The 22,421-nt window shown below is 36.1% G+C and overlaps 1 protein-coding gene across 3 annotated transcripts in view; it reads left to right on the top strand.

Moving 5' to 3' along the window:
* The window catches only part of LOC131072030 (uncharacterized), a 165,996-nt gene extending 143,871 nt beyond the window's left edge, over positions 1-22,125 (top strand). The window contains exons 3-5 of one of the 3 annotated variants that reach the window (XM_058008056.2): positions 8,327-8,568; positions 20,170-20,288; positions 20,391-22,125. In XM_058008056.2, coding sequence (XP_057864039.2) covers positions 8,327-8,568; positions 20,170-20,288; positions 20,391-21,979 — 1,950 coding nt within the window. In that variant the 3' untranslated portion in view covers positions 21,980-22,125. Of the gene's footprint in view, positions 1-8,326; positions 8,569-20,169 lie in introns of all 3 variants that reach the window. The other 2 variants (XM_058008046.2, XM_058008036.2) reach the window with 2 other exon arrangements.
* Positions 22,126-22,421: the final 296 nt, after the last annotated feature.

Here is a 22,421-nt window from a genome sequence, read left to right as displayed (position 1 = left end):
AGATTGCCATGATTCCCATCCACGAATTATACTTTGCCATACTTCAAATTGGCAACGACGCTAAATGTTTACTCGGGTACCCTACTTGAATGATTTACAAAGTAAACATTAATAACAAAATTATAGAACAAAATAATATCAATTACTTGCAATCATGTTCTAGAAAGATATGTCTTTATTTTCCTTTTTTAGATATGCAATGTATATAGGAACTCATATGTGTGGTCCCCTACTACAAGTACAAGAAGTACAACAAGAAATATATAGTCAGGTTGGCATTGGTTGAGAATGTCATCCATCGGCAACTGGCAAGTAATCATCAACTTCCGTGGACTGACTTAATTACATTTTAACTCATTTATTATTTGTTGACTACATGGATACTAATTTTATAGGTTTAATTAAAATTATGAACTATCACAGCTGTAAACAATAGGGTAGAGCTTTGTAAATGCCTAGAAACTGATTTTGTAGATTTAATTAAAATAAAAAACTATCCTAGTTGTAAACAGTATTGTTCTGCTCAAGTGGTGTTCCCATGTGTTGATGTGTGTTTTATGCACATAATATTTCAGAATAAAATACCAAAGTAATTTACCCTCTCTTGAACAAAATCACCTCAGATGCTAAGGGTAAGATCAACTAAAATGATTCCAAGGTTTCTACATGTCAGGTCTTGACGAGTGGGTAACTCAATGGTCGATGTGAATTGCCGTGTTCAATTGGGGACTTACGCAAATGTTAGGATTATCTTCTTCGATCATGAAATATGCGGAATAGGTGTGCTAACAACTTAGGATTTAGCAATGTAGCTCTGGACTTAATTCTTACTAAAAAATGGGCAAAAGGAATAGGGTTCAGGAAATCTATTCTAGGCCTAAGAATGTAGGAAATGATGAACAAGTTTAGTGGAATCAAACTAGGCAAGGTCTCACAAACAGGTATTGACACAAGCTTAGTGCAATCGTCTAAGGTATACTCAAGGATTTTCAGACTATTACCATCACACATTGACACCATCCAAGTTGATGCTTGTCAAAGGTTGCATAATAATTGAAGTTAAGCTTACTCAAATTTCCAGTCGACTACACAAGGCGCACTTACTAGCGGCAAGAGGCTAGTGGTATGGATTAAGGATTCCACACAAATATATTCAACAAATCTTTCACTCAATCTAACAAACATGAAAATAAATTCTAATCTAAAATTCTAATCTAACTTGGAGAAATTGAGAACTATGAATGCAAAGACAACATTTGAAGAGCAAAATCACCAACAATTGAACAATGATTTAGATTCAAATAGCTGCAGCATATACCAACAATTCTACAAAAACTCATTTACAAATGAGAGACAATGAGGTATACATAGAGTCTCTTACAAAATGGATGGCCAAGATTGATACAAGATCAACAGCCAAGATCATGCCAACAAAACCCTAGAATTGCCCTAATTAGGGTTTACATAAAAAATGGCACCACCAACATATGGCCCAATAAAAAGATACCTAGTCATCAAATAGGGAATCTTCTAGAAGATTCCTCCTTGCATCTCTCTCTCTCTCTCTCCCCTAGCATAATCCAAGAATCTAGCCAATACAGAATCTAACTCCTCCATGGAAATGCTAGGCAAGGTATCTTGCTGCAAATCGATCACGTCTAGTGAATCCGAGCAAGTGTCCAAAGTGTTCTCCCAATCTGGCATGAGCTTCTGCAAACCATGAACATGAATCAATAAAGAGACCAAGTCATCTATCTGACTCTTCTTCAATGAGTCCAACTAACAAGAATACATAAGTTTCATCTTGTCTCTTAATTCGGCTAAGTGTAAACCACTAGCATCACTAACATCGACACCCAATAATTTCTCAATTGAGGCAAGGATCTTCATCTGAATGTCCCGAATCAATCCTTCCATCTCCATACAACTCAACTGGGCGTTCTCATAAGTTGATCTCTTCACGGCCAATGAACAATACCAACATGGAATCTTCACTATGCACATTGCTCTCGTTGATCAAAGTGGAGTTAGGAATCTTCTTCAAAGCTTTGAGGCGTGGAATAGTCTTCTCCTGAATAGGCCAGAATTCTTCCCAAACTCCCTCCAAATACTGGATTCTAAACACGAACCCTGTTGTCCTATCATATGCCTGGACAAACTGAGTAAGGAAATCATCCGCCTGTTTACTTGCACTCTCAATCCACTTTTCCACCTCCGAGAGTGTATCTCTCAGTGCCTCATAGTGTGAATGTAGTCCATGATCAGCTGCAATAGGGGAAATAAGGGTGGGATTCTCACACCTTATCTCCACAATATACTCTCTAAGTCTGATATTCTCCTCTGTACTTCTCCTTCCCTTCTATTTCTCTATCTAACCTTGCACTGATCGCCTTAAGGTTATCACTAACCTCCTGAAACTCTTGCTCTCTTGATGTACGGCCAAGGGCAACTGAAGTAATCTGGAAATCCATAGGAGTAGCAATGTCTGCTGTCACACCTCTAATAGGAACAACAACCCACGCAATCCACATTCCTGTCTCATCTCTAGCTATGTGCGACAAAATCTCAACTCTCTTGGGTTCTTTCTCCTTATCGCTACTAGCTAGGTAATCATCAATGTTATCAATAGGCTCTACCTCTATCATTTTCTTACTCGTTACCATACTTCTCGTCAGCCAATTAGGAATAGCAGCCATCTCCATACCATCATCGAGACACATATCTCGATCAAGTCCTCTCAATGCCGAGATAACATCATCATCATCATCAGGATTACTCTTGGTCAAATCATATATCTCATTTCCCAAACTAACCTCCAAAAGGACAGTAGGGGATCCCGACTGATCATCATTCTCATTTGGTGGAGCAGATGTCACTGTGGCATGTAACTCTTGAATATTCTCTGGTAGTATCACTGTGTTGGAACATTGCTTGGTTTCCTTATTCTGTTCTGTTATTTCAATTTCCTTAATTGATGAGACATTGAGAGGTGGTGAAGGAATGATAGGTGAATGAATGATAGTCTTTTGTTTCTTCTTCTTGACCTCCTCAATCTTCTTCCCTCTGGCCTTGACTCCTCTTGGCGTATTTTTCCTTCTCTTGGGAGCTTGACTCTCTTCATCTGCATGAATCTTGATACTGATAGTCCTCTGATCATCTTCGGAAGTAGACTCTTCCGGCTTCATCTTTTCATAAGTGAAGGAAACACCCATATCAACTAACTTATTCATCTGAATATCTACCCATGTACGGGAGAAACTCAAGACCTCTCTCATCAATACATTCAAATCAATCTCTTTTGATTCTGACCAATTAGGCTATAAGATTGTCTTCTTCATTTCATTCTCATACTGTGGATGTGTATGATCCTTGTCATCTAACACTTGATCAGGAATGAGGAAAAGTCCACACTTCCTCATGAAATCCACTGACATTCTGAACCACATTCGTCTATTCACCGCTTGCTCATCCATCAGGTTGGCCTAATAATCTTCTCTGTCTACCTTGTAGATGAACTTCTCTCCCCTGATTCTTCCAACTTTCTTATTGGGATCGAATCTTTCTCTTTTCTTGAAGGTTGCAAATCAATAGAATGCAAGCTCTTCACTCGTAGTGCTGGCGGCTAAGGCAGACTGGCAAACCTCCAACATCTTCCCAACTGAAATAGGGAATGTCATGCCTATCCTATGCTTCTCTCTCTGAATGAAATCAAACTCTAGAAGCTTTCTCACCACTTCCAACAAGATCATTCTATCAGACGGATACCTAGGAAGCCTGTAGGGTTCGGATTGAAACCCATGAATCCCAAGGTACGTGAAAGTGGGAAACTAAATATACCACGATCCATATTTCTCTATTAGCTCTGTTGCCTCCTTGGACAATCTTCTGTGGATTCCGCCTTGTAGCATCCGCGTGATGTACATGGTGAATACGTCATTCACTCTCTTATAGTCTTCAATTCTATACATGCTCAGCTGGGGATAACACTCATGACTCCTGAATTGTCCTTGCCCATTCCCGACTTCACCTCTGCATATCAATCCTTTGTATGAAACAAACCGCGCAAGCAGGTATACCAAGTAGGAAGTCATGGCGAATGACTTGGACCGCTCTACATATTCATCCTTAGTTGTATTCTTCATATCTGCTCTGCGTGGAATTCCAAACACCTCAGCAATTGCATCCTCAGCAAGGTAGGCAATGACAACACCCTTAGGAGTCTTGATCATTCGCGAGCAAGGATCATAACATCGTGCACACTACAGGATAAGCTCGCTGCATTGTATGGACTATGGAAATCCAGCGGCTTGAAAAATACCACTCTTCATAATGTTTACATACGCTGGGGAAGGAATCTGATTTCCGACTCCGAACATCCGCTGTCGCATCAAGTTTAGACTCAGGAAATGCATGTTTGTATCTGTAATCTCCTTCCATCTGGATGACATTTTGGATTCTGGATAGAATCTAGTCTCCAGTATCTTCTACTGTTCTCTTCTTTCTTTAAATCTGGACTTCGACATCGCACCTGTACGAAGCTTGAAGTTAGAACTTAGGAAAAAATATAATATTCTTAATAGAATTTCTGACTTCCTAATGATTTAGGCTAATTAGAGCAAGAAGTTAGGAAAATAGTCCACACTCTAGGTAGATCTTAACAATTTAAACATAAAATGTGACAAGACTAGGCTATGAAACCTTCATGAAATCAACACCTCCTTATACTTAGAAATTTTGTGCAAATCATAGTGCAAAAGAGTATACCAGATTAAGAGTGACTAGGGAAAGGTGTGAAAGGTTGTGGTTTCACAAAAAATTATGTTTGAAGACACCTTCCGCAATCAACAATGGAGGTCACTAATCTGAAGACAACCTGCAACTAAATGAATTAACCTCTCAAAACATGTTGCAATCCTTCAAAAAATATGCACAAAGTTGATAAAAATCAGTCTTGATGATGAAAACAATCAATCTTGGGAACATAGGTATGGCTGGTAAAAGATAAATTTTTGAGGACAAGCAGCCAATAACATAGTTGCAGACCGGAGACAGCCTTCCAATGGTCTGAAAATGATCCCAAAGTGCCTCCAAAATGTCTCCAAATACAAATCGTTAAAGTTGCAGCTGGCTGGGCAATAAAAGTTAAAGTCTGAAAAATGAAGGTACAGCCAACAATGGAGGTCAAAATCTGAAACAATGGAGTTAACACTCAGATCCGAGGCAAATGACAGCGAGTAGGGAACAATGGTGGTATCAAGCATGCAAGGAATCCACCAAAATATGCCCCAAACATTTGCCAAATAAAAATCGAACTTTCCAACTATGGCGCCATCCTCCACGAATCTGAAAATGATCTTCAATGTACACCAATCTGCTAACTTAGGTCTGAGAACAAGTGGGCAAGGAAGATCGCCAAAGTTTAGAGGGCGGAAACCTCAACACAAAAAATCGCCTTCACTAAAATTGTGAAATTCACCCAAAAATGGCGTACTTCACATTGAAATCGTGGCATGGGGCGGGGGGGGGGGGGGGCGGGGTGGTCTTAGTGGCACTCCAATCAGCAACTAAAAATGGCGGACTTCATCCAAAATCGCCAAACTTGAAGAAAACCGCCTAGCCACCAAAGTCACCAAACTTGAAAAAAAAATTGCTATCTCCGAAAAATCGAAAATCTGAAAACAATGGAGTGGATCGCCAAGCTGGAAAAAATGGGGGAAAAATGGAAGCCTTCAATCTAACACTTAACTTCAGCACTTGCTCCAAAATCACCAACTATGGAGAAAATTGCCCTTGCATGGAATCCACCTAGCAAACTTAATAATAAAATAATGCTGGACTCCTCCCTTTAAACTTACTTTCATCACCAAATTTCACCACACAAGCAATGTGGGATAAAACACTTGCTCTTATACTTGCTTGGGTGAAACTAATTTGCTTCTAGAAAGTTGAAAACATTAAATGCTCATTGCAAATCATTTATTAATTGCTTTCATCTTTTAAATAATCATTGCCTTTTATTAAAAACAATTAAAATGAGGCTCATTTATTAAAACATTTCAATTTAAATAAAAAATGGGCCAATTGGGAAAAATTGATCCTAGTAAGGATTAAAAAATCCTCACAAAATCACTTTAAAAATCATCAAGTATCCCCTTAGGGGAGAATCGATCCCAGTTTGGATGAAGATCCGGACTCAATATTTATCAAATGTGCACAAAATAGGGCTAGGGGAAAATCAATATGAGTGGAATGAAAAATTCCACTTAAAATTAAGTCATCACCCAAAAATACCCCTTTGGTGGAAAAACGACCTCAGTCTGGATGAAAATCTAGACTAAAATTATGAAAATGCACTCTCAGTGGAAAATCACTATGAGTCTGGATGAAAATCCAAACAAAAATCCTCAAAAACTTGTCACAAATACCTGGTGGAAAATCGACCCAGGTGTGGAATGAATGCAAACATCATCAACAACCTATCCATACCTCCCTGGTGGAAAATGTGGGTAGTCAGGATAAATCCTGACACTTAGTCAAATTTTAATGCTTCCAGGGGAAAAATGACCCTAGTATGGATTCATAGTGGTGGAAAAATGAGGCAAGTATGGATTTCAGGGGAAATCCATTTCCAGTCTGGATTATGAGAGGGGAAAACCATGAGTAGTCAGGAATATGAGGGGAAAAGCACCTCTAGTGTGGAATTTTGACCTTTTAACCCTTAGAATATGGATTTTACTCCAGAAAATGATGATTTTTCCACTCAGAATCACTTCGAAACTTCGAAACTTAATAAAACTCAACTGGACTTAGGCAAATTCATCAAAATTGGAGTGTAACACAAGGGAATCTATCGGGACAAAGTGCGAAATTGACTTGAATAATTCTCTAGGAGCGAGAAAACAACTCCAAAAGGTCTCAAAACACCTTAGCACTTAAAATCACCGACGAGGACATTTAGAAACACGTTAACGCTCCAAAAGGGTCTACACTTGGACAAAACTAGGATCATTAAAATCTCAATTTTCACACGCTTGATCCTATAACCTCAAAACCCTAAACGGCACTAGGCATGATCAAAACTCCGAGACTCGGGCACAGGAAACACAAAATTGCTTACTAAGCAGCCAAAACCCTAACCTAACAATGCAGAAAGCAGGAAGAGAGGGGGTCCCCGTTAGCAATGGGGCGATGTGTGAAAAGGTCACAACACCATGGCATGCACTATTGTAACTCTGAATAATTTAAATTTCTTGATATTTAATTGAGTCTTAGCAAAGCTTAATTTTTTGCATCTGAATGCATAGATAAATTTGTACAATTGGATTTCTAACCAGACTTCTGACCATCCAAACATTCAATTTTATACAGAATGTATATTTTTTCGAATATCGGTATATGCTGTATGTTTCTTATGTTTCTTTCATGAACTAAGATTTACACTAATTTTTCACTGGTTTTGTTTCTTTTTTCTTTCAAGAACTTGGCTGCTCATAAACCTTGTAAGTAATGAAACCCTACAATAACATCAATGATGGTCTTTTCCCAGTTTCTAGTGATGAGTTTACAGCTGATATGGCACAGTGATATCTTTATAAGTGTAGCCCCATTTTACTTTCTTTGAACATGGAACTAGACATGAAACTCATATATGTTGAAATGTGCAGAATTGATGCCATGTTCTCCACCATCAATCTGATGCTTTTTTGAAGGGTCTGTTGCACCATCGTGGCCCACACTAAGCATGAAATAGACATATATATACCAACTTGATTTTGAAGCATTATGTGTGTGTGCAAACCAGCATATGCATGTGTGTCAAGATTATAATTAAGGTTGATTACACAGATATCTAGAATAGTCTTTGCTTAAAGGTATCTTCTTTTTTCATACTCCCAAGTTCATATCTAAGATGGTTACACATGGAGTCTAGGCCAATATTTATCGTCGCATTTACTGTATAACAATTATAAATAATCAAATTATATTATTATAGGCATCTGAAATTCAAAAATGCATACCACAAGGCAAAATATAAATTAATGTCAACAGTATAAACTAAATTTAAAAATTGAGAAGCGGTACAATGTATAGACAATGGAGACTTTGGTAGTTTGTAGCCTCTGATGACAATACACGTTTATGTACCATTGTTCTGTGGTTTTCTGTTGGTAAGTGGAAGGTCTTTTGGACACTGATGATAAAGAAATTCATTTGTATGCTACTCAAATTGAATACGAAATATAACAGTTCCATCATTGCAAATAATATAATTCACTGTATGTATTTGAATAGCAACCATAATGTCTATTGTGTTTGCTATTTGCAGAAAAGATGTCATGCTTGCAAAATTTCTTGTACAGTTGAAGGATCAGGACAACTTCCTTATCTTGTTTCTGCAGCTGAGAAAGAAGGTTTGAATTTTAGAGGTCTATCTCATTTGGTGTGGAATAGAGAAAATTCTCCAATAACGACCAAAGGATATTCAAGTGCTTTGGCCATTAAGGAACTATGGGAGTGCTTCCAAGTTCATTTGATGCAAATTATCAGCTGCATTTTGACAAAATCCAGGTGCTTTCTTTTTTCTCTCATGATCCTTCTAATGTGATTTTCCTTGAGTATGAAACTGAGAGGATGGTTAATATATTGGACAATATTCTTGTAATCAATGAGAGTCAACCTGAGAGGCAGAACCTTTTTAAAAGAAGATTCCTAGTTTGATCACAATGCTGCCGCTGCTTGTTTATTCTTACTATTTTAAATTTTCTCGTACAGATGTACCATAAGTCATGACACCACATCGTATATTGGCAAAAAATGCCATTAATTTTGAGGTTTGTAACAAACATTGAAGAAATTGGTTTCATAATCTTGAGTCTTATTATTTACTCTAGTGCTTCTCTATTGTAACTGCATGAACTTTTTGATTCCCATTTGACCTACACTCAGTCATCTGGGAACCTGTTGATGTGTTTTTTATGCACATGCGAACACAGAATAAAATACCAAGGTATCTTATCCTCTCTTGAACAAAGTTTCCCGACTGCTGAAGATCTCGCCGAAGGATCAGTCGAGGCAACTCCAAGGTTCTTGTATGTAGGTTCTCTACTCGTGGATAAGCTCTTTGTGGTATGATGTGATTTTGCTGGAATCACAAGGGGACTTACAACCTAAACGTCCGATTTGCTGGAATCACAGGTCCTATTAACTAATTGGAAGACGAACAAATGACAAAAGATACAGGGTTCAGGAAGTCTACTCTGCTACCTAGAATGCGAGAAGATGGATGAACGACTAGGTGGAGTCCTACTGGGCTGGGTCTCACCATCAATTTGAACAATTCAACACCAACTCAGTGCGATCTTCTGGGGATGCTTCGAATATATTCAAATCGGACACCATCAGATACTGATCATCATTAAAGTTAATGCATGAACAATAGACGTGTAATGACTTGAGATTAAGCTCATTTTATGCCAGTTGACCATGCAGGGCGCACTTACAATCAGTAAGAGGCTAGTGGTATGGATTAGACGGATTCCACACAGGTGCATTCAATAACTTCTTTCATTCAATTTAATTATCTATCATCTAAAATGAAGATTCAACAAGAGACCATGCATATTGCAACGAAACGACATATTTCACCATATCTTCAATGAAAAAGAAGTCTTTACAATTAAGGCAACAATGTCTTGTCTTCTCTTCCTAGTATACTCTAATTGCTATTCTATTTGCTATTCTACTACCTATTCACAAACTATCAACTATTTTCTCACTATTGTCTCTTCTAATTACTGACTAACTATTATTTATTAACCTTTACAAATGAGGAGCCAGGGCTTATATAGTGCCTTCAATGCAATTCAATGGCTCAGATCAATTTTAGATCAATGGCCGAGATTTTACAATGAAAACCCTAATTAGGGTTTGTTACAACCAACTCAATTCTGACCAATGAAATAATTGCATTATTTGGACACATGTCTTCTCTGGAATATTCGACCAATGGATAATCGGGGTAGGTACATCGAAGTTAGTGCCATCTTTGATGAGTCAGGTGCATTGAATCTGGACATGCTGAGGCGGACCAATCCGACTGGAGGAGTGATGATTGGGATGCCACCTTGTCTGACACTTGTAACTTGGTAGATGCTCAATTTGATGATGTTGAGAAGCTAACTTTAATTAACTCTTCTGGAAATGTCTGCTTCTTCAACGAACCCTTGCTTTAACCTCCTTTGTCTTTGATGTGCAGGATGGATGGTGTACCTTTCCTTCAAATGTTGGACCGGAGAAGGCCGTCCCTAATGATGCTGGACTAGAGAAGGCCGTCCCTGTTGATGCTGGATTGGAGAAGGCCGTCCTTGTTGATGCTGGACTGGAAGAGGTCGTCCCTGATGACGCTGGACCGGAGAAGGCCGTCCTTGTCTTGGCTTGATCTTCTTTCATCTGCAAAAACAAATCAAAAGATGATTAAGGACATAATAAATTCATTTCAACATAGCATTTCACACCTTAAATCATCAACAAAAGATATTAAAATGAAGTTAGTTCAAGACTCTTTCCAGGGACAGGACCTATCCAGAATTTCGCTCTGGACCCTTTGGAAGGATCAGGAGCGAAATTCTCATTTTAGCTCAAAATTCACACTTTTGATGGTCAAACATCTTTCCAAGGCATTCCAAATAGCTTCTCTCACCCTAGTCTAGGCCTGACTTAGCACAAAATTTGGAGAAAAGGATAGTTTTAGTGTTTTTCGCTCAGGACCCTTTGGATGGGTCAGGAGCGATTTTCAAGTTTTGAGCATGTTCCTCCATCCTTTCAACTTCAATTCACCTCCAAGACTAAGGACACATTGCCTCACTCCTATCTAGGCCATAAAAATCAAAATTTTAACTTGTTTTGCAAAGACAGAAGGGTGAGGAAGGGTGAGGAGTGAAATTCTCATTTTGGCTTCAAAATTTGCATTCTTGGTGACTAAAATCCACTCTAAGGCAATCCAAATGACTTCTCTCACCCTTGTCCAGGTTTGACTTTGCTCAAATTTTGGAAGAAAAGATGGTTTTTAAGATTTTCGCTCTGGACCCTTTGGAAGGGTCAGGAGCGAAAATCACTTTTTAGGCTCAATTCCTTCACATTTGATAATCATTGAGAAGTCAAAGTTATTTCTAAGGACCTCTCCCATCAAAACTCACCTTAGTCAGCACTAGGCTTGGCACAAAATTGGGAAAAAAGGTGGTTTTGCGAAAATTCGCTCTGGACCCTTTGGAAGGGTCAGGAGCGAAATTCTCATTTTGAGCTCATTTCTTCAACTTCAATGATTTCTAGCAACTTGAAGTCACTCTTAGGGACATCTCCTTCTTGATTTTACCTTAGCCCACACTTGATCTAGCACAAAGCTAATAGCAAAGAGAGGTTTTGAGAAAATTCGCTCTGGACCCTTTGGAAGGGTCAGGAGCGAATTTCTTGTTTTGAGCTCATTTCTTCGTTCTTTCAACCTCAATCAACTTCAAAAGGCAAGGACACGCCTTCTCACTCCCATCCACGCCATAAAAACCAAAAGTTTGATTTGATCCAAGGAGAAAATGATGGATTTGAAGAATTTTGCTCTGGACCCTTTGGAAGGGTCAGGAGCGAATTTCTTCCTCTAGCCCAAAATCATCATTTTTGGAGACAACAATCAATTCAAGGGCAATCTCAAGGGCTTCCCTCACCTTAGTCTAGGCATGGCTTGGCACAAATTTTGGAGAAAATGATGGGTTTTAGGATTTTCGTTCTGGACCCTTTGGAAGGGTCAGGAGCGAAAATCTTGTTTTAGGCTCACTCCTCCATCATTTCAACTTGAATCCACCTTAAAAGGAAAGAAAACACTTCTCTCACATCCAAGTTATAGAAACTCAAGTTTGACTTGATCTTGCTAAGAAAATAAAGGTTTTTAGGAATTTCGCTCTGGACCCTTTGGAAGGGTCAGGAGTGAAATTGACTTTTTTAGACCAAAATCATCATTCTTTCAAACCCAATCTTCATTGCAAGGTAAAATCTTATCTCTCTTCGCCCTAGGAACAAGGTTTTAAGCTCAAGCAAGGTAAAAAATATAGGCTTGTAAGGAATTTTGCTCTGGATCCTTTGGAAGGGTCAGGAGCGAAATTTCCTTCCTTGGCTAAAACACTCATTTTTTCAACTCTTTCAAACATCCTTAAGGGTTTCAATATGCCCATTCTCTCCTTCAACATACCTTGGACATCAAAATTTGGCCAAATAAGGAAAGAAATGAGGTCTAGGAGGATTTTCGCTCTAGACCCTTTGGAAGGGTCAGGAGCGAAAATCTCATTCTTGACTTGATCCTTCATCTTTTCACCTCCAATCTTCTCTAGAGGGTAACTAAACATCATTCTCATGCAAGGAACAAATTCTTAAGTCCAAGTAAGGTCAAAAAGGTAGGCTTGTAAGGAATTTCGCTCTGGACCCTTTGGAAGGGTCAGGAGTGAAGTTCACCTTCTTGGCTAGAATCCTTCATTTTTTCAAAGCTCTCACACATTTCCAAAGTCCAAACATATCCACTCTTCCCCTCAAGATGCCTTGCAACTCAAAATTTGGTCAAACCAGGGAGGAAATGAGCCTTAGGAAGATTTTCGCTCTAGACCCTTTGGAAGGGTCAGGAGCGAAAATCACCATTTGGGCTTGATTGTTCATTTTTTAAACTTCAATTTTCTCCTGGAGGCAAATATAGATCGTTTTCCATCAAAGGAGCAAGGTTTCAAGCCAAAACAAGGGAGCAAATGAAGTATATAATGAATTTCGCTCTGGACCCTTTGGAAGGGTCAGGAGCAAAATTCTCTTTTGGGCTAAAATCTTGATCTTCCAAATCATCGAACTCCACCTCAAGGCAAAAACATACTAGTTTATCAGCCAACACGCCTTAGAAACCAACACCTAGTCAAAATAAGGAAGAAAACAAGAGTTATAAGGATTTTCGCTTTGGACCCTTTGGAAGGGTCGAGCGAAAATCATGTTTTGACCTTGATTCTTGATTTTTCAAACTCTCATCCTCTTTGGGAGGCAAACATAGATACTTCCTCATGCATCTCCATCTTGGTCCTGACTTTGGCTAAGGGAGAAATTAGTGTTTTCAAGAATTTTGCTCTGGACCCTTTGGAAGGGTCAGGAGCGAAATTCCTATTCTAGGCTCAATTCACCTTCAAACTGACTTGACTTTGTCTTAAACTTGATCCTAGATCCATTTCCTTCCATATCGTTGCAAATTTGCTCAACCACTCTTTGACTTAGGCGAGATCCTGAGTCCTTGGTGAATTTTCGCTTTGGACCCTTTGGAAGGGTCAGGGGCGAAAATTGAAATTTTCTCTGGATCCTTTGGAAGGGTTAGGAGCGAAATTCTAAATTTTAGCCTCTCCATCAGGATTCATTTATGGAATATAACATTTAAGTATAAGAAAGAAGAAAGATATAAGGTTATACTTTAAGTTATATTTCATATATACTATCAAGATGTTTGAGAGTGGTTTCGGACCTCCAGGAGTTATATTGCAAAATCTAGTTTTTGGAGGATTCTTTAGTTTTCCAGACTTAGTCAAATTTCAGGATCAGGACATTCCAGACTTAGCCAAATTTCAGGATCAGGACATTCTAGACTTAGCCAAATTTCAGGGCATTTGAAGATCAGGATGACATTCCAGACTTCATCACTCACCAACTTGACCTAGCTCGGACCTTCAAGAATGACACTCACTCACCAAGCAAGACACAATTAGCAACAAGAGCAAAACCAGGCCCTAAAGAGGACTCTAAAAGAAACCCTAATTCCGGGGCCCCAAAGACTCAACCTTGGCTCAAGCAGAGCCTGCCATCCTAGTGATCCCCCCGACGACACTTGAAAAGCAAAGGCTAACAAACAAAACTCTAAAAACCCTAGAAAAACAAACCCCAGAAAGCAAAAAGAGTAGGGATCCCCATTTGCAATGGGGCGATGTGTGAATACGTCACAACAGAACCTTAATATAATGTGTGTAATATTTGATAGTAGGTTGAATGTACCATGAACTTTCAGGTTTGTTTTGATGATGAATTGTGGGATTTTTCTGACAGAAGTGAATATAATAATGAAATCATAATAAGGAATAATATGAAAAATAAACAGTTAATAATATTGAAACTCAATAAGGGGGAAGTTATGGAAGTGAGTCAACAAGGAAATTCTATGCTTCTGCAGGAAACCTGGATCATAATATATTTTGATGGGTCTTCTAAGGGGAAGCAGGCCAAATAGGAGCTGGTGTGATTATTCAAGACTTGTGTGGGGATGTTATTATGTGATACTAAAATGGGCTGAGAATACAATCCAATAACGTGGTAGATGCCATAGTGGTATGGCAAGCCTAGAAAGGGAATATGATTTGGATCTGTACTTACATGGAATCTCAGATGCTTACTATCACCCTCTTATCTAAGTTTATTAAAATCCAAGGGGATTGAAAACTCCAAAACTTTGTTGGGAATAAAGATCATGGATAGAAAAGTTACATAATGTCTCCTTTTTGTAGCCAGAAGTGTCTCTTTTAGCCTAGTTAATTCCTGTAGGCTAATATCAGGTTTTATAAGGGGATATAAGGGGCCTTTATTGCATAAATTATATTAATGATATAAAGTCAATCATTAAGCCTAATTGGGATGCCAACTTTATTAAATGACATTAAGTGAAATTAAATGCAATTTATTAAATGTATTGAATTGCCTAGGGGTTGTGGGTTTTGAAGAGGCATATAAAAGGTCAATTGAAGTCTTTTAGTCTTTTTATTCATTCATTCACTTATTCATTTTGGAGAAAATTAATGGAGATTGAAGAGCAAGGGTTTTGCTGAAGCTTCAAGCTTTCTGGGAAAGAAAACTCTTAGCGGGGACAATACTTGCAGGTGTGAGATATCATCCAAGGGTATTTAGTGGATAATCTCATCTAGAGATTATACTTGTGCATTGAATTTTGATTTATAGAGTTGCAAAAGGGCATTTAGAAGATCAATCCAAGGGCAGATTGAAGATCAATCATTTGCAGATTTTAGACAGCTTAAAGGTTCATAATTCCAGCTGTTCCATCTTCCAAATTAGGTCATACTTTCTCAAGGGTTGGCTGGCCGTACATGTTCCAAGGCTACATAGTTTTTTTGGAGTGAGTTTTCGGATCTGTTGTGGACTCTAATAATCAGCAAAATATTATCATTCAAGGAGGCATTGGAATTTATGCATCTGATTTGTATTTTCAGCTTTGATAATATTATTTGTAGCTAATGTGGGTATGTTCAGTTAATCATTTAAATGCAATCTAGAGTCAAGGGTTTGACGAAATTGTTGTTAAATTGTTTGAAATTGTTATTTTATTTCATAGCATGATTTCCAAGCATGTATACATTAAAAGCAAAAAAGTCAAAGAACTTAGACAAATCAGAAAAAATAAAAAAGACAAAAAAATTCCAAAACCTGAATTCAAAAGTATAGAATAGGGTGGGATATTTTAGAGGCCCTCCATTGAACTTGGCAACTTTGCAACTTGAATCTAAGGCCACCCAAGAAAAATGTTATTTTATTGATAGGTTAAATATTCTTAGGGACATTATTAAAGTAATTTTGTAATGTTTTTATAATGGTCATTCAGTTAGTTTAGGATCTTTCCTTTTTGTAGTTAGTTCTTATTTAGAATGTTTTCTTTTGTTTTTTTTATTCTCGATCGTTTCTGTTATGGAAAGATCGTCTTGTAATCTCTATTTAAGGAGACTTTGTCTCCTTTGTAAAATACCGAATAACGAATTATCATTTCATGGTATCAGAGCATAGGTCCTTTTTTGGTTTTTAAAACAAAAATCGGATTTTTTTGTGGATTTTTTATAGAATAAAATTTGTGGTTTTTTCTGCTGGAAATTGAGGGTTTTTACTAGCAAATTTCTTAACGATTTTTTGATAAAAATCATGGGTTTTTTGTTTTTCGTGGCTAGGGTTTCAGCATGCAAAGACTTCATTCTTTTGGAGGGTTTTGCATGATATTTTCCAATCATGAAGGGTGTTGCTGTTTTTTTTTTGGTTTTTTGGATTATTTTTTCCAAAAAAATCATGGTGGTTTTTTGCACAATTTTTTTATACAAAAATTGCGGGTGTTCCTGTTGTTGTGTGATGTTTGGTGTTTTGCTGCACAGTTTTTCATGGGTTTTCTAATTTTTTCCACAAAAAATCATGGAAGGGTTTTGTATGATTTTTTCCAAAAAATTAGGGAGGGTTTTGCATGATTTTTTCCTAAAAATCATGATCATGGGGTTTTACCGTTTTTTCACAAAATGAAGGTTTTTGCCATTTTTTTTACAAAATCGTGTCATTTCAATATCACATTGAGGGTTTGATGATTTTTCCACAAAATTGTGGTTTCATATTTTTGCCGTTTTTTTGTCAACAAAAAACAACGTTTTTGAGAAGTTGATGGCTTCATTACCCAACATCATGTTTGAAGGATTGTGGTAATCTTGGTCATATCCAAGAATTTTGTAGAACTAGGGAGGGTCCTAGCAAATTCATGTTGCAGGAGAGAAGGGGGTAGCCTTTTTTGCATTCATGGCCAAATGACTTGCAGATTATGTCAAGTTTTTTGTAGGATAATTAATAGAATGACCATTAAGGGAGGGTATTAAAGTAATTTTGTAATGTTTCTATAATGGTCATTCAGTTAGTTAGTTTAGGATCTTTCCTTTTCGTAGTTAGTTCTTATTTAGAATGTTTTCTTATGTTTTTCTACTCTCGATCGTTTCTATTATTGAAAGATCCTCTTGTAATTTCTATTTAAGGAGTCTTCATCTCCTTTGTAAAATACCGAATAACGAATTATCATTTCAGACATGAATCATAATTGTTGATATGAAATAAAAATTCCATTTTTTACCCAAATACTTTCCCTATATGAAACATAGTGTTTCAAGTTTTTTGGAGCGAGACTCTGAGATCCTTGTCATTTGTGAATGCTCTCTCTTTAGTGGAATATATGTTAAATTATGTTTTGGTAATTTCTCTCATTCATCCTATTATTCTTTGATCCTAATTACAATTTGTCCTTGTTAAATTTCATATATATATTGAATATTCATGTTTTTCCCATTGATAGCCATAGTATTGGGACTTGTGTGTTTATATTTGAGGTGACCTTGGTGAGTCTAGGCACCCAAATTGCAAAATTGGTGAGTCATGCATGGGTATATAAGTTTGTAGTAATGATGATTATAAAAGAACACTTAAGAAAAATACACTCCAAAAAAAAAAACACCTTTATACCTAAAATTCCTATTGAATACTTTAAAACATTCATAAGAACATTTGATCTTATTCTCACTTGCCCATTCCTTTCAAATCGTTTTCATCCTCTTTCATTCTCTTTGGTTTTTAATTCTTTCTTCAAAGGAGCTGACTTGGACTTACCAAAAATACAGCAAGCTGATTTTTGACTTGGGTGCGCACTCAACGCTTAGACTTGACAAATTGAAAAAACCATGAAATGTAGAGTTTTTTAAGGATTTTAAAACTTGTTTCAAGCACCCTTTAATAAATGAACTTTAAAGACACAATAAACTAATCAAAGGAATTTTAATTTTTAGATGAAGGAAATAACATTGTTAGATATATAAATTTATAATTATCAAATTGTCAAATGTATTCAAATCTCATATATTATGAAATCCATGACATCAAAACAAATATCAAAACTAAAAAATCAAGTCTATGGCTTAGAAGAGCCTGTATCATTTATTCGAACATCAGAACAACTCATGTGCTGACGTCTAAGACGTGCTTGACTATTGTGTATATTCAAGTGAGGGGCAAAGCAATTGACCCTTCACGTGAATATACGTGTTTGGCGTGTTCCCTGTTGGCTATACATGGTAGGATCGAGGGGCAAAGCCCCTACCACTAAGCCCAAGTAAAGACCATCAAAACCACATAGAGCTCCCTTGCACACAGTATTTTCATAATTTTTAAGTCCTAGATGGGCATGTCATAAACCAAACAAGCATTGAAAGGTTGTAATTTTTAGTCCCTGCCAAGGTAGGATACTATTGCATTCATTCAATTCATCTTTTTAATTAATTTGTCCAATCAATGCATATAATTAAAATTTCTCAACAAAATTCTAAGTCTTTGTTTAATTTTTATTTTAAATAATTGTAAAATTGTCATTTTTTATTTTATCTTATTGGTTACAGTAAGTAGAAAATTTAATTTTACCCAAAAAACAAAATCAATTCTATTTGTGTAAAATAATAGATTTATTTCTTCTATTAATTATTTGCTGGAAAGAACATTTCAAATCTTTTTTTTTTCATTTTTTTAGTAAAGACTTATGTAACATCCAATAATATTATTTGAAGATCTTATTTTATGCTTTAATTTGATTTAAAAAATAATATTATCAAAAATAATAAAGAATAAAGATAAAACAAATTTAAGATAAAAACATCTTTTACAAGATAGATATAGATATTATAAATATTTAAATATGTTTTTTTTTTATTTGTAGGAAATAAAAGATACAATGTAAATGTTTTTATTTGAATAATAAATCTGATTAAATAGAATTAAAATTATTTAAGTGATTTTTAAGATTGAAATATTTAATTGTAAATGATGATTAAAAAGAAAGGAGATAGGATATTGTTTAACTTTATTTAATTATATTTATAATTTAAAAATGTATATGTTATTTTTACATATTATATAATAATCTACATAAATTCAATTTAGTATTATATACTAGTTTGGTATAATTTTAACCATTAAATTTATTTTTGTTTAATTTTATATTTTATTTATGCTAGATATATGATATTTTTATTATTTATTTGTGTTCTATATAAATAAGATTTATATTTATTATTATATATCACGCATAATAATATACATTATTAAATAAAAATATTTTATAATTTTAAAATATAATATTAGTTAAAATATTAAATATACTGTTTGTATTATTTATTCATATTCTTTAATTAAATATAGGTATCTCTTTAGTTCTTTTTAAATATTTATTTATAACTCTTCAGCTCATTTCATGCAAAAGATATGAGCTAATGATATTTTTATGTATTGAAAAAACTTGTAAACGATAATGCAAAATGTAGAAAATCACATGTCTATTAGTCTATTTCTTTAATTCTTTTATCTCTTATCAAGCAGACATCAGCATTCAAGGAGAAAAAAAATGCAATTTTACATGATATATCTAATAAACTTCTATAGCAAGATCCCCTGATTTAAAAGGATACTTCCAAGAGTCGTAGAGGCAGGAGGAAAATTCATCTTTGTCTCTTGATGTCTGAAGACATCCTCATATGTATCTCAGATATGGGGACACAATTCTGATATTGGAGACAAGTATCAAGGGTCAGGCTACAAGTCTCTAAGCAACTATGTATGTGACTTACATTTTTGCGGTTACTTTAAAAACTTTGGATAATACTGTAGTAGCATCTTTTGAAGACTATGATTTGTTGTTTGTGCTTTCTTGTCTACCTCAGATCATGCTTTTGGCCAGATGCTCTCTTCTTTCTGATTCTTGCTAACATTCCTTGCCTGTCTAGCTTATCTTCTTTTGTTCGTGGAACTATCAGTTTCTTTCTTTTATTTAGATGTTTATATTTGTATTTATTATTTTTCTTTCTGGATATTGAGCTTCTTGAACTAGGCCAGACATTCTTATCATTATAATCTCCACATCTCTGCTTTGTCTGTCTTTAATGGTACAAACAACTTTCTTTTGAGTGCAAATGTTCCCATGCATTTTCAGCTGCAAACACCTTTTTGAGTCAAAAGATGCAGGGTAAGTTATGTAGTCCATATTGATGGCTACAGTCTAAGCAACAATAAAGATGTTACGTTCCAAATAACTTTGTAATATTGAATTGTGTTTTTTACTCCTACTTAGTTACAGATCACAACTCGTGTTCTTTTGACAGTATGCATGGATGTTCTATTTGCTGAATCAACTTGCACAAGAACACCATGTTTGGAAGATGGCATGTGACTTTCTTTGTCCAATTAAAACTTTTTTTAGCTCTCCCTTTTTTTAATAAATTATTTTCAATGAATTTTTCAACTCTATATTGTTAACAAGTTTCATTATCTCAGTCTTGAGGAGCTGGAGGATGCAGCATCCAAGTCAGAGAATGTGTTGCAACAACTGTTCAGCCATAGCATAAATGAATTGGAGTCGGCCTTTCCACCAAAGACATCATACTCCGCTGGAGGTAGCATTGTGAGAAATATTCCTATCCTTGAAGTCATAGTTGTTATCATCTTTCTTTTCCATGACTCACATAATCCACTTCAGAATACTGTCACTACATCAGGTACCTCAAGTATGTCTATCTTGTTCAGGTTTTGTTCTCTTATTGCATCACTTCTAGTTAAACAGGCTAAACAGTCTGATGGAAATGCACCGAGTCTATTATTTCCTGGAATGATTGTGTTTATGGACTGGACTGCCTCCCAATCAAGTATTCTGAAAAATATCATGGTTGATTCAAGCATATTAAAAGGATTACTTGAATTTATGTGGGAAGCTGAATCACTGAGAACAATGTTGAAGAAGCAACAAATTGGGACAGGGAAGGCTACTGCATATTCTGTTCTAGATCTTCCATGTGAAGCTACAGGTCAAAATGCAACATGGGAGGATTATGAATTGCTGGGATTTTTTCCTCTTTCATCTGCTTACAAGAATCTGGATTTTAATAATCTCTGCATGACTAGAGATACTGAAGGTTGTTTCTATGTGAAGAGGTTCATAGGTGCTCTGCATGCTTTTAGTTATTGCATGGAAACTGTACAAGTTGGTCTAGATGCTCACAACCGAGATGAAGCAATGGAATGCAATGCTAAAAGTGACCCCATTTCTCTGGATCATGCTTACAATTTAAAAGAGTCAAGTTTTATTGTGGATGGAAACCAGTCCACCTCTTTGAAGGACTGGGTTCAATCTTCAAACAGGAATGTAATGCCCACTGATCTTCCCCCAGTTTCTAATCAGGGAATGATTCTGCCTCCAGATGTTAATGAAGACATATCTAATGTCAGCTTAACATGTCAAGAGGATTTCCAATCCTCAAAGGATGATATTTCAAAACCACTTGAGAAATTTTCAGATGAATTGCCTGGAATTTCCAAGATACAAGCAACCACAACAATCACTCTGGAAGATTCCTTTGTTTGTGTTGCAGATCATCCAGTGAAACCTATTGGATCCTCACGGGATGGAAAAAAATTACAATCTAATGTAGATCAAACGAAGGATAGAATACTCCAAAGTAGGGAAGACCCTGTGGAGAGGCCAGATGACACATTTATTTCAATTGAAAATTCAAAAGACTCTTTTTCTCTTGCCCATGGATCTAAAGTTTGTGGCTGTGAAGGAATGCCTCTTCAACATGGATTGTTTTCTCATACGTCAGACCATCCGCCAATAGCAATTTTATGCCCACACTGTGAAAAACAATTTAAAATTTCAGATATAACTGAAGAATGCTTACAGATCAGGCAAGAAGCTGCAAGTAGAGGACATTGTGTTTCTGTTTCTAACCCTCATTTAAAACATCCTGTTTCTACATGCCATGATAACAATATTTGTGAAGGTGATGATAAAAGAACTGAAGATGTCATGAAGAATACTACTCCAGACAAGTGTGTTGGTATAAGATCTTTAAATTCTACTAAAGTTCACTCATCCCAACTATACTCTAATGATAAAACACAACATGCAGAGAACGTGCGATGGCTTGATAACTACACGCATACTAAACCTTCAAGTGTCAGAGGAACCTGGACAAGTTGGTATCACAGTAACAAGAACAAAAGGACAGATACTTGCATCTATAATACGATTTTTAATGCCCAAACAATGGAGCAATACAAATCTAAGAAATTATGTATAAGGAAATGAAGTGACCAATTTGATTAAAGCAGAGATGAATGATTAGTTTGAATACCCTATCGGAATGTATTATTGTCCGCACTTTTGTAAGTAAAACAACTATTTAAAATTCTCTTACTTCCAATATTCTTGGATGATAATTCCTTGTGCATCTATATCTTGTTTTCTATGGATTAAATGATATTTCGATAGTTCAGAAAACACCATTCTAGTTCATTTTGCTAGAAAGAGGTCAAATGAAAACACACTTTTTGCTGATTGTATTCAAGGAACCAGAGCAATGGGAGGCATCTCATTTATTTTGCATAAGATGCTGCTTGGTCATTGGCCTCTGTGGTTTCAAAAATGTATGACAATGTAAAGTCTAATGCAAGTGTCTTCTACTGTTAAAGATGCAATTTAAAAGCTGCAGTAAAGCATGTAATACTATATTTTGTACCATAAGAGATGA

The sequence above is a fragment of the Cryptomeria japonica genome, chromosome 11 (genome assembly GCF_030272615.1).
Source record: "Cryptomeria japonica chromosome 11, Sugi_1.0, whole genome shotgun sequence".
NCBI classification, from domain to species: domain Eukaryota; kingdom Viridiplantae; phylum Streptophyta; class Pinopsida; order Cupressales; family Cupressaceae; genus Cryptomeria; species Cryptomeria japonica.
This window is presented reverse-complemented; position numbering and strand designations above follow the sequence as displayed.